General features: G+C 42.6%; 1 protein-coding gene across 1 annotated transcript in view; it reads right to left on the bottom strand.

Annotated features, from left to right (window-relative positions):
* The window catches only part of STAB2 (stabilin 2), a 77,714-nt gene that overhangs the window by 21,358 nt on the left and 43,083 nt on the right, over positions 1 to 13,273 (bottom strand). Inside the window, 12 exon segments of the mRNA XM_063394861.1 lie at positions 218 to 265; positions 1,224 to 1,343; positions 3,231 to 3,302; positions 4,640 to 4,713; positions 5,222 to 5,347; positions 6,835 to 6,911; positions 7,957 to 8,002; positions 8,715 to 8,810; positions 9,322 to 9,517; positions 10,244 to 10,339; positions 11,536 to 11,592; positions 12,184 to 12,309. Coding sequence (XP_063250931.1) covers positions 218 to 265; positions 1,224 to 1,343; positions 3,231 to 3,302; positions 4,640 to 4,713; positions 5,222 to 5,347; positions 6,835 to 6,911; positions 7,957 to 8,002; positions 8,715 to 8,810; positions 9,322 to 9,517; positions 10,244 to 10,339; positions 11,536 to 11,592; positions 12,184 to 12,309 — 1,134 coding nt within the window.

The following is a 13,273-nucleotide window of genomic DNA, read 5'->3' as shown; positions in this document are numbered from 1 at the left end:
ATTAATTGTGTTTTAGTGACAGTTGGCAGTTTACATTAGAGCATCTCAAGTATTAGTGACTGATAATCCAAATCCAGTCCCAATTACACTGAAGGAAGTTGCTACACACCAGATTCTTGCCTGCTTCTCTCTGCTCTACACTCTTGGAGAAGAAGAACTGAGGAGAACACCCCACAAGGAAACCCCAACAAACCCCAACCATTCAACCTTTTCTTACCTCTAAGTGAAAATAAAACCTAGATGTGTTGGAGTTCCTGAGAAGTTCCTGCAATTAAGAACAAGACTCTGTAACAATACTGCAAATATGAGGCAACATCTGTTGTATGGAGTGTAAACAAATGCAGCACTCAGACAAGAAAGGGAACTTCTGGTTTGGAATAAGTGCTGCTGCAGGAATGGGGGGCAGGAGCTGGGTGTTCCTCTGGTCCAGGGGGGTTTCCAGATGCCTTGCTGTCCTGCAAGCAGTTCAGCCAGAACTGATGCCTCGAGAAAGCTGACCTGGAACAGAGACTAGACAGAGCTAAAGTAGATACTTATTAAAAGGCCTTAAAGGATAGACCTTGGGCAGTACAAGAGTCTGGCCAGGGCTACACCCAAGATGGAACCCAAATGGTCACAAAAATGGACAACTTGTCAAGAGGTCTCACACTCCTATGTTTTGGTCCATTTGCATATTGGGATAATTGTCCAATTAGAGCTTCAGGTTATGAAGCCCCATCCTTCTTGTTTTCTCTCTTCAGTCCACTGTTGCTTATGCTTTTGGGCCTGGAACTTCTAATGATTGTCCTCGGTCTCAAGCTGGAAAAGAATTTGTTTTGTCTACCTGCTCTGAAGTGAAGAGAGCTTACTAACACTTAATATGAGGCTCATAACTACACACCTAGGCAGCACTGAATCTGAAAAACATGAAAGCTAAAGCTTAAGGCATCATTTCTGTGTTGTTTCTGTTCTTTCCTTACTTTACTCTGTCAAACAGCAGGTATCTTTGAAACCTAAAACTCTCTAATACTGCAGTCATAACAATTGTCCATTAGGAGTTTTTGTTTGTTTTGGCAGATAACCTTATCTTGCAACATCCTGTTCCTATTCCTGGCTTCTTGGATTGGGATAACTTCCAATTCCAAGGTACAACTTTGTTCAAGAAAATAGTGGTGTGTTCAACCATTGTATTAAGTAATCATGTGAAGAAAAATAGGAGACAGCAAATCTGTGAAGCATTTTACCTGGAAGATGTTGCCTCGACACACAAATCCATCCCCAATGTAGTTAGGTTTGCAGGTGCAGGTCCTTTCTGTCAGCTCGGTGTCATTACAAACGGCAAATTCACTGCAGCCTCCATTGTTCTTGTAAGAGCAAAGTTTAAAATATATAATTCCTTCATTGCCAGGTGTATAAAACAATCCCAATTTACTACTCCCCTTAACCCTCCCACCCATTTATATAATTTAGAAAGGTTTAATCACAAGATCTCTTTGAAATCACATCTTTGTGGAATATCTGATGGCGTATATTTTCTTCCAAACATTAAAGAGTGCTTAGGGCTTATAAAAAATAAGTCTCCTTTTATGCAGAGGATGTAGTTTTGATTCCTTTCTTATGTATTTAGTTCATGATGCTGTAAGGCTGAAAAATATTTGCATGCAAGTCTCACTCTGCACCTTAGGGATGAGTCTCAGCTTCTCTGCCAATGCAGCACTGACTTACTTTAAGGGGAACTCTTTACACACTGTAAATCACTTGGATGGTGCCAGGGGCCTGGATTTATGGAGGAACATTAGCACAGCACTAGCTGATGGCCCAGGTCAGCTGTAACAGGGACTTGCCTTGTCCTTGTCTCTAAAACATCTCCTGTCTGCATCTGAGTCCAGCTTTGGGCTTGTAGCAGTGGATGGATCTCACCCAGCTGGCTGCCTGCCTCCAGAAAGGTCCCTGTACTAAACCAAGATGTTCCTCACTCAGGAGCAGCATGTTGGGGCTCAGAGCTCTGCTCAGGCGCAAGTAGGTGCTTCCCTGTTACCACCTCAGTTTGCAGAGAAGTTTTTATCCTGGGCTTGAAATCAAATTGGGGAAATGGAGAAACTTTGTTGTTTTCTCTTCTTGTACTTGTTTCACGGTGTCCTTTCTGTTTGGTGATCATCTCAGGGATCCTTTTCCATGGGCAATGAGAGGAAGCAGAAGTTCCTTTGGGAGCTACCAGTGGGGCCTGACTTGACAGGTCAGAGAGACTCCTGGCTGTAAGCAGTGGGTTTGGGTGGATTTGCTGTGGATTTGGCTTGGCTTAGGCAGACTGTTGGCAGCCTTGGCTACCTGTGAAGCTTTGCTGCACAGAGGTTTGGTCATCGTGGAGCCAGGTTAGCCTCTGGTATGACATTGATGCTCCTCAAGATGATCTTTACTTTTTAATACATAATTAGCCTGGCATAATTGGCAAAGTGGAAATAGAGCTGCTGGAATGCAGCATAGGAAAAGGCAAGAGAAGACAAAATCATATGGAGCAGTGGCTCATAACTTTAACCTCCCCTTCCTCTAGCTTCTGTTTCTGCCCTTGCTCTTTCATCTCTGCAATGTTTCAAGGTCAGAGAAAGCCAGCTGAGAGGCCAGGCTGGGAGGGTGAGAATTATTGTTACTGTGAGCACAGGGGATTAATGTACATGGGAGAGTGGATATATCCCTGCTGCAGCTTGCCAAGAGGCAGAGTAGTACAGCTGGTGCAGAGACCCACACTGATTGCCAATATGTGGCTCGCAGTGTGTGAGCCAGCTTGTGCTAAACAAATGTGGCTAATTCTCAGCCTGCAGGGACAAGTGAGGCACAGAATGGGTAGTGCCATGGGATGTCCTGGGTTGGGTGCTGTGGAAGGATATGGTTTTGTTGGTTTTTTATAGGAACTCTATATGACACATAATTTGCTGACTTGGGTTTTAGTATTACAGGCCAGAGTCTGTTTGCCTGGATTGGATTTGAAGTGAGTTATTTAAGACTCAATGATGAGTCCAGAGCCTGCCTTGTGTTATGTCCAGGCTGTGGTCAAGGAAAAGCCCTTCGTGCTTATTTAGTTTCTCTCACAGTGACAGTACTAAAGCATGTACTGAACCAAGAATATTTGAAGATTAGCCAAGTTAATGTAAATTGATTCTTAGCACACCTAACTTAGTTTAGAATGCATATAACACCCAGAAGTGTAATGATTATAATAAGAACTGAAATAGTCTCCTTAAATGGATACTCACTTGTGTACACAGACTGATATATGTGCAATTTTTGCCATCTCCAGAATATCCCTTCAGGCAATTACATACTGCCTACAAAGCAAAATCAGAAAACATGCATACATTGAAAAATGCTTGAAATCTTTTTCAGTTCACAAGTATATAGTTTACTTTTTCCAGATAGTTTCTTTTTGATATGATATGCAGTTTATTAAGCTAAAAGTACATTATGTCTCCCAGAGCAGTTTCTTGGCCAGTATGAGTAACCTTAGACTGAGACTGGGAAGTAATAATTTTCATTAGGCTCTATCTGTCTTTTCCTTGCCTATCCATCTCTGATCTCTTCTCTGCTGTCCTGTTCATTTGAAATGACCCCTCCAACATCTGCACATTATTGTCTTGCAGACAAAGCAGGCTAAACCCCTAATTTGTTTCCCTCCTGCTTTTTGTATAAGTTGATATTCCCTTTTCATCCCTTTCCTTCCCCTGCTTTTTTTAAGTGATGAGAAGTACCTTCAAAACACACCTGGAATTGTGTGTTACTGGCAACTTCCCATGTAGTTGAAATGTGTCTGATACTTTGTCCTGGTTTCTTTATTTTGCATTTGCAGTTATCACGAACATAAAAAATAATTTCAAAGAAATGAATTATATTCTCCAATTCACTGCTTAATGGCTGTCAAATTAAAAATTACATTTAATATGCAGGAATTTGAGAATTCAGTGAGATTTCTGTGGCAGATATAAAGCTGTGAGGTAGTCTAATAGCAGTTCTTATGCACCTCCTGGATGAGTGAGAGCCCTAGAGAAAGCAGATGCATTTCTTTCCTATAAATTTGCCTTTGCAGTGTTGGGGTTTTGTAGTGGAGGTCGTTATTACTCTGATGTTAATTACATTGTCACAGGTAAGGAAGAATAAATAAACAGGTTGTAGCTGTTCTACAACTACTTCTAGAGATCTAGAGATCAGCAGTGGAGCCAGTGGATGCTGGAATGTTGTGACCCCTATGCAAGAGTTATGGTTTAGGCCATTTTGTTTCCTTGTGGATACACTTGAACTGTGCAGGGAGAAGGGCTAGTCTAAAATCAATTTTTTTTCCATGGAGGGTTTCTATAACAGTAAAAGAAACATTGTCTAGCGATACTTTCAAACTCACAGCTTTTCACATCAAAACCTCCTAAAGGAGAAAAACAATCACTTGAAATAGCAAAAGACTGCTTTCCTCTGCAGTTCTGGATTTCTTTCACTGAAACAGATTTTTTCATGTTTGTCTGCACTCCCCCTCAAATGCCTTTTTGAGGAAAGCATATACTTTTCAGAATTGTTACGAAATTCAGTTTTCTACTTAAAATTGACATACGGTGATCTTTCTTTACCCAACAATAAATGCTTGACTAGGCCTATTTTTCTTCACTAACAAAATACTCACTTGATTGGGTCCGGTCTGCGTGCATTCTGCATTTCTATCACATCCACCATTGTTCACCAGACAAGGGTTGATTTCTTTATAAAACAGAAACAGTGTAATAAAGAGAGAGTAATTCTGAAAACCCAAGGAGAATGCATTTTAAGTAAAGCATACTAGGAATGCAGATTTATGACAAAATTAATCCCTCAGTTACTTAGTATCTCAGTCTAGGTCTTCAGTTGTGTTGGTTGAGGCTAAAGCCCTGCTAGCAGCATCTCTGAAATCAAACCTGGGGAGGCGTGGCAGAGCATCTAAAAGTCTTTTTGGTGGCTAGAGGAATGTGTATCAAGCTGCTGGAGATGGGGTTATCCTTGCTAGAGGTAGATGTTGTTTGATAAGGTTTGGTGCCACATGGCACTGCTGCAGGTGTACTGTTTGCCAGTACTACCAGCCATGCGTCAGGAAAAGACGCCTTTGGCATCAGGGGATGTAGTATCAGCAAGCTGCACTTGTGGGTCAGAGTGGAAGGAGGATCATCCCCCCAGAGGAAAGCCTGCTGTGTGACTTTGCTGTGTGTGACACACGAGGCCGGGCAGTGCTCACCGATGCAGACGATCCCGTCTCCGGTGTAGCCGGCGCGGCAGACACAGGCTCTGTTTCCCGGTGTGGTTCTCCTGCACTCTGCCTTGGAGGAACAGCCCCCATTGCTGCTCTCACAAGCATCAATAGCTGAACAGGGACAACAGCAGAGATTAAACCAATGTGCTGGACTGGCTTCTTGCTTCTCGTGATAATCCTATCTCCATCTTTTAAAGGGATTTACTAACATTTTCAGAACACAGTCTTTCTGAATTAGGAGGCCACAGACTTCATTAATGCCAGTTATTTAATACCTGTTATTGCTTCAAGAGGGAAAGCTGAAATATTTCTAGTCTGGAATGCTAGAATTCATCCAGGACTGACTTCTAGTAACTATCTATCTTCCAATTCTGCCCATTTCAACAAAACACTAAAACAGGGATGTTTGTGTTTCTCTCAAGTTTAAATAGCTATTTAAGTGTTCCCTGAGATTGACATTTTCTGCATATGGATCATGTAACTTCTCTTGCAGGAGGTCTAGATTATAATACCACCTAGCCCTCCTGTGACAGAAAGTCCTGGTTCTTGTTCAGATGGGTACTCATACTGTTTCTGCAACTCTGGATGAGCTGGATGCTCAGAACTTGAGAGCAGGGAGGGAGCCTCGTCTGATCTGTAGTGTGACCCAAATCAGCCTGAAAATTGCTTTAAATTTTGTTAAAAATGACCCTAAAGTGTTGTTTCAGCAATTTCAGGCCAGGAAGTTGATTTTTTTCTCCAACTAGTTTTGCCTAGGAATCCTGTATGTGGGAGCAAGGGTGAGTGCAGAGTCACTATGGGTAACTTGTGTCACCCAGCTCTTCCTGCACTTGGGAATTGCCCCCCAGCAGATAAAAATGGAATTGGCTCTCTTGTGCCAGAAGAGAAAATGAAAACAGGCAGAGTAAGAGTGGCAAAATCTGGGATTAGGACCCTGCCACTCATTGTACATAGAAAAATGGGCTTCTGTTCTGAAAAACATTAGTATTTAATCAGTTAAGAATTAAGAAAAATTATAATTAATTAAGATTATTGTAGTTGGAAGCAGTCTGTTTTGGATAACCCAGATTTTTGGAGGAACATCTAGCACAAGGTGCTATTATCCCTTTCTGAGCTTCTCTTAAATCTGTATAGTCTAAAGAAATGGACTTTACCGCACCAGAAATCTGAGCAAGTTTAGAAAGCTAAGGAAGTGGTAGAGCTACACAGCTTCCAATAGCTGGAAGTGTTATTGTACCCTGAATTGGCCTCTCTTTGCTGGGCTTTGTTGGGAAAGGGAGTAAAAGTCACAAACCAGGTTTCATTACTCTGCAAACAATGGGGCTGGGGTTGTGCACGGCATGTTCCATTTTCTCTGGTCTCCCTCAGCACAATGCCTCACAACTTGGAGATTTGGAGCCCTTTGTTTGCTCTGAATCCGCACCTGTTGGGCTGCTATTTGTTTAGAGGGAACTGGCAACAATTCCTGTTTCTTAACTGGTGCATAGGGAAGTGCTCATCTCTCACCAATTCTACTGTGACCAGAGAGTACTTCAAGCATTCTTCTTTAGTTTCTTTTTTGCTTAATTTTCAAAAGAGAAGAATCAAAGTTTACTTGCCTGTGCAGAATGTCCCGTTCCCCTCAAACCCAGCTGCACACTTGCAATAGGCAGTGCCATTTGATAGGAGAAGGCAGCTAATGAAATAAAAGGAGGGAGGCATCATTTAAAAGAGAGGGGAAAAAAAATTGGTCAGGTCTTTTGTACAGCCCTTGTTTTTGTGAGTGTTTCTGAAGGTAATGTTGCATAGAAATAACAAGGCATTTAACCATCCAGTAAGAGGTAGCTAAAACCATAAAAATGGACCTAGTTGGACCAAGCTTTTCAAATGTGTTTTGGATGTATTATTTTAGATATTAGAATTCCATGCTTTGGTCTTTGAGTATCCTATTTTTTTTTTTTTTGTGCAGAGCTCCAGAATTTGCATGTCTACTCACCCAAAAAGCTGTGCACAATTTTTATTTGTGTGCACCCAATTTATGGAGAGATGCAGCCAGCACAATTCATCATGGCCCCCTACTCCTGTCATGCCTGCACCTATCCTGACACCCACAGATGTATGACAGTGGATGACAAATACAAAAGAACAACCTGCTTCTGTCAGAAACATAGTCTTGACTCCAGAATGTGTGGGGTCCCCATGAGCAAATCTGAGAGTGTAGTTTGCCAACAAAAGCCTGGTAAAATATTGCTACTGTGAACTGGAAGTCACAAACACACAGGGGAGAGAACATGTGGGAAAAAGGGGGTTTGCCCCTCTGGTTTCTCAGCTCCTACAGAAGACCTGTGGTTGAAAATGAGAAGTCTTTCCAGCCCCCTTTCCTTGTATTTTCTGAGATGTCTTGACTAGTGTAAGTCTTGCTACCTGGTCAGTGGTGAGGGGACAGATGCAGTTCAGTAAAGGGCTCAGTGGGGCTCACTTGCTCCTCTGAAAACTACTTAGTGTCTATTGGTGCTGGACTGGTGAGAGCATTTTTTTGTTGTTGTTGTTTGTATATTTTGATGTGAAGAGGAGAGGTTTGAACTCTTTGGACTAATCACCATATACATTAGATTTACATATCTCCTTATCTTGGTGAGATATGCTGTTGAGAAGTCATGAGCAGGGTGGACTTGATTTTTGCCTTGCAAGAGATCCCCTTTTTCTCCCCTGTCCTCTAAATAAGTACATTTCATACGTACTTAGCGCTGGTGTGGCATGAGGCATTACATGCATCATCTTGGATTTCTGCAAGTGGGAAAAAAAGAAAAAAAAGAGGTAAGGAACAGAACCTTTTGGGTCAACATCTTTCTAGATTGAGAGTCTTTTGTTCCCACGGTATGGGGCTGGAGTCTGAACTGTGTGCCAGACAACTGTGCTCTCAGTCTCTACAGATAACCTGTAGAGTCTGTATAGATCAGTGGATATCACTTAAATTCACTTGCAAGGAAGGGTTGTGTCATATTGTCAGGAAAACATTTCACATTTTAATTGTGTCTAAATAAAATATAATTTGATTGGATACAGGAGCTGTATTAAGCCAGCACAAAATGATTTATTTGCTAATTATTTATTGCATTAACAAGTATATAATTTAATATCTGGCATTGTATTGCTAAATCAACTTTTTGAAGAATATGAGAGGCTTTTGATCTGAGGGTCAAAATGTGCTGGGTAATCCTGCTCTGGAAAACATATAGCTCTAATAAAGGGGATTTTTTTTGGGACAGAGAGAGGGTGACACAGGTAGAGAACTGGCTAAGTAAGCGTTTCACTATCATGAGCAGTGTCTCAACTGGCTCTCGAATAATACAGTAATTAATTGCTGTAGCACATGAAAGTGACCCATATTTCATTGTGTGTGGGTCCCAGCTGCACTGGGATCTGATCATGCCCGTAGTTCTGTCATTTTCTGAAATGCTCACTTTTTACCTCAGAAAAAGAAGGACAGGACACTCACCAGTCTCACACGTCACTCCTCTCCAGCCAACCTCACATTCACAGGAGCCATCCCCGTCGATCCCGCTGCTGCATTTCCCATGGACACAAGTGCACACTGTGGGAGAGATGGGCAGCCACTGTCCCTGGCAGCGTGTGCAGGAAGGACAGGAGGGGTGGCACAGACATCACCTGCTGATGGCACCTTCTGCTCTAAGCTGTTTGAAGAAAGGCATTGTCTTGTGCCTTTTGGTTTCTAATTACACAACTCTAAATTCAAACTACGCTGATCTTTCCTCTATTCTCAAATGCAGGGTCTGAAACTGTATTTTAATGGGAAAGAACAGGTGAAAAGTAGCAGCGCTAAAGAGCATTGCGCTTGCTGGATTCTTTTCCGAGTCTGTAGTGTGCCAGAGTAGAAGGCACTGTCTGCAGCCTAGGGATTAGAGAGAAAACACCATAATGGGGAAAGAGGAGGGGTTGCTGATGTTTTTAAGACTGGCCTATCACCCTGGGAGGGCTGTACCTTTCTGGAATCTGGGCTGAACACGGTTAGAAGGTGGAAGGGGGAGGTTAGGACACGTGACAAGGCCAGCAGAGCTGCGGCGCGGTTTGGGCCTGCTCCGTACCTTGGTCGCAGGTGCGGCCGTAGCGGCCCTGGCGGCAGCTCTCGCAGGCCATGCCCGCAAAGCCCTCCTCGCACTGGCACCAGCCCGTGCCGTTGATGCCGTCCTGGCACACGCCGTTCCCAAAGCAGGCGTTCCCGGCCTTCCCTGGGCACGGCTGGCACTGCTGGCCGAAGAAACCCGCGCAGCACTCCCTGGTCTGGAAACACAGAAATGCTGCGCTGAGGGTCAGGGTGGCAAACAGAGTGAATGAGAGATCTGGAGTTTTACAAGGGCTTTTAGTGACAGGAAAAAGGGGAATGGCTTCGAACTGGAAGCGGGTGGGTTTATATTGGACATTAGGAAGAAATGCTTTACCGTGGTGAGGCATTGAAACAGGTTTCCCAGAGAAGTTATGGGTGGCCGCATGCCTGGAATTTCAAGGCAAGGTTGTAGGGGACTGTGTGAAGCAACCTGGTCAAGGGGAGGATGTTTCTGCGCATGGCAGAGTGGTTGGAACTAGATGATCTTTAAGGTCCCTTCCAACCCAAACTAGTCTTTGATTCTGTGACTTTTAACAGCTCATCAGCTCTGCTGCTCTGTGACCACACTCCTCAATGTGCCAGGACACAGGCCACCACCCCAAGTCCTTGGTGGGACCCAGGTGCCCTTCAGCACCTCAGAGAGAGGTGGAGAATTGCTAGGGACAAGCATGGGGTTACCCTTCCCAAACCTGTGCTCCCTCTGCACCATGTGGGCCTTCCTGTGCTGCAGCTATCATCAGTCTTTAACCTTTCAATCTCTGCTGTGCCCAGAATAAAGGTAAATGAATATACTGTCAGGAACTGCCTTGACATGCTGTGTGTGCTCAGTGGGAATTATAATAAGGATGAAGCTCAAGGAAAGGGGTTCCTGGTTTTTACCACAATAGAAGTAGTGAACTCACAATGATGGTTTTGGCACACTTGGGCCGGCACCCGATCTGGATGGTGTACAGTCTCATGTGGTTTTCTGTGAGGACACAGTATTTCTTCTCCCCTGCCTGAGCAAATATTGGAGAAACAGATGCACTTCTGAATAATATTGATCAGCTACTTTCAAATGTATTAAAAAATGGTACATTAACTTTATGCATGCTGTGCAGTGACTCACACGTTCACAATTAAAATGAAGGACATATTTTTAGAAATAAAAATGTATTAGCTAAATAATTTCTATTGAACATATGATCAGTTTAACTCAGTGTCTTGTGGTGTTTTAAAGATGTCTAAAATAGCCTTTACTCAGGACTGAACAGATTCTAGTCAGAAGTTTTACACTTTTCTTCATTTTTCACATTTTCTGATCTTTCTAATTCTTCTTGGAAAACTGAGTTATGAACTTGTGCAAAAACAGCTGTTGAAAAATTAACTTCTAGGTCTGAACACAATTGGAGAATTATTGTTTGCTGAAGAAAGCTTTTGATCTCAATATACACTTGTGAGGAGATTGAGACAAAAATCCATCCAGTTGTTCATTGTAAAGGAAATGTTAATGAGTTTGAGTTTTACCCATGAGGAGTTAAATTTGGTTTTGCATGTCAGGTACTTTGATGAGGTGAATGGGACTTGATCTGCTTTGGAAAACCATTACTGGCATAATTCATTAACAAAAATAAATGAAAATATATTTAAGTAATCCCAATGGAGAATCTTTCACAGATTAGATATCAAGAAACTCTAAATATCTGCAGTTCTCATGTGTTGGACCTGGGCATCCAAAGTCCCTCTGATCTCCAAGTCTTGTGACCTTAGTTTACACCATATTGCTGGGGATGGATTGAGTTTTCCTTCTGTACGTCTCTGATTTGAAGGGCTCAAAGCTGGTTCTGTACCTCCTTCTGGAGCAGGCATACTCCAGATTACATTTTATTCCCCTAATTTTTGCATGGTAGAGGTAAACTTTGCATTTTGAGGAAACTTAGTTGTCCGAGTGCATATGAGAAATTGGCCTTGAAGATAAAACTATCTTTAAGCTGCCCTTCTGCTACCTTGATCCCAGGTAGATTAAAAAAAAAAATTCTGAGGTCAGGGTGGATTGAGTCTCTTGACTATAAGCAGTGTATATAGCAGGCTGAGGTAAGTATTACATCTTTTGTTGAAACGCAGGCAGTTATATTAGAAATAGGAATGAATGCACATATATTAAGTTGTGATATGAAAAATCCAACAACCCTAGCATTAATGAAAGAATACTTACTATTTCTTTTGTTCCTGGAGGGCAGCTTGATGGTTGTGAACAAATTCTGCACTTCTCCTTAAGCAACAAAAATTCGAGGTAGTTAACATAGTGTACAGAGCTGCAGGCAGGTTGTTTCACAGAAAAAGAATGATTTCCAGCCACATTTCTAAATCTAGTCCTTGAGGTGCCTTATTGGGATAACCCCTTTGGCAAAGAGAGTGATGGAAGCTGTCCTGCTCAGCAAGGAAGAATATCCTTATGAGAGGCTCTGTGGGGACACCCTTTCCCTAAGGGGAAGAAGGAAAGGTCATTTGGTTATTTTTATTTGCTCTTATAAAATGATGCTTCCCTCTTTATAAACAAGTGGTCTGGTTAAAAAGATGTATTAGAATACTGCATTACTAATATTACCTGAATATTAGAGCTCAGGAATTTCTTAGTCCTGAGCTACTCTGATTATATTTTATCCAGGCTGTCAGAACACTGATTTCAGGGCCAAAGTTGTCTTAAGAGATGCTAAAACTCTGGTAAGAGTATCCTTTGTGGAAAATGTGTGTATTCCTTGCTGGGAAGTAGCATCACACATCCTGTATATACATTTGAGTTTTGTTGGGCTATATGTCTTTCTGAGGGGCTTTAAGCTTCTATACGAACAGGGTCACTTACAATGATCACGGTATTATTGATATCACATCTGTTCTTCTGGATTTCCAGGACCTTTCCCAGTCCATGAATAATTCCTTTGTCTGTGGCAACGTTTGCATAGCTTATAGGAGCATCGTTTACATATAGCTGCAAAAGACATGCCATCAGTTAGAGAGCAGCAGAGGTGTTCCACGGCTCTGTGGTGACCTGAGCAGTAGGAGGTGGAAGAAAGAGAGAAATGCACAGGGACCACTTAAGGAAAACCAGCAAAGGTAGATAACATCTTGTTCATATTCCAGCCGCTGCATTTAACTGCTTCACTGCACTGGAGGGCATGGGATGACCTGCAGCCTGTTGAAATTTCTTAGCAGCAGGCTAAGATTTGACAGAGCAGCTTTTTCCAAGGGGTGCAAAGGCTATGAAGAAGGAGCCTAAGGCATGTCAAAAGGTGCTTTTGCTGTGTCTGAGCATGAGGGGCTTCAAGGAAACCCTCGCGGCAGCTGTTCTTTCAAGGAGGACTTTCATCATCTCAGTGCTACCCCACACTCCCAAAGTGCCCACCAGCAGCAGTTCCACTGCAGCAGTTCCACTTTCAAGGCTCAGCTGTGGGCAGAACAAAGAGCAGGGCTGAAACTGTGAGAGAGAAGCTTTCTGTCTTCCTTTGCCTATGTCCAGAGGGAGTTCTGGGACAGAGGAGGACCAAGTTCCCTTCCTGGCCCTGTCTCTTAATCTTGCTGTGCCTGATTTCTGCTTGAGCGGTATTGAAAGGCAATTCACATTTGTTGCCCAGTGCTTTGAGCTCTTAGGATTGAAAGTGGAATGAATCCACAGAAAACAGAATTAATGTTTTATAATTGAGGGCAGGTTTCTAATAGCCCTTGGAAGTCAGATTAATTACTTCTCTGGAATTCAGGCTTGTAGTTGCTAGAGAGACAGACACCTAAAATTCAATTCTAAATGTGAACAGCACAAGTGAAATCAAATTCAGTCAAAGATGCCTTCAAGGGTGACTTTGAATTAAGCAGGCCTGAGACAGGCCTTGCATTTGAGAGACAACTTTTGTGCTGTTGAGTCACAGAAGTAATGAGAGATTCTCAGGTCCTTCTGACTC

This window comes from Prinia subflava, chromosome 4 (genome assembly GCF_021018805.1).
Source record: "Prinia subflava isolate CZ2003 ecotype Zambia chromosome 4, Cam_Psub_1.2, whole genome shotgun sequence".
In the NCBI taxonomy this organism is placed as follows: Eukaryota; Metazoa; Chordata; class Aves; order Passeriformes; family Cisticolidae; genus Prinia; species Prinia subflava.
The sequence above is the reverse complement of the archived record's forward strand: the minus strand, read 5'-3'. Positions and strand labels throughout refer to the sequence as shown.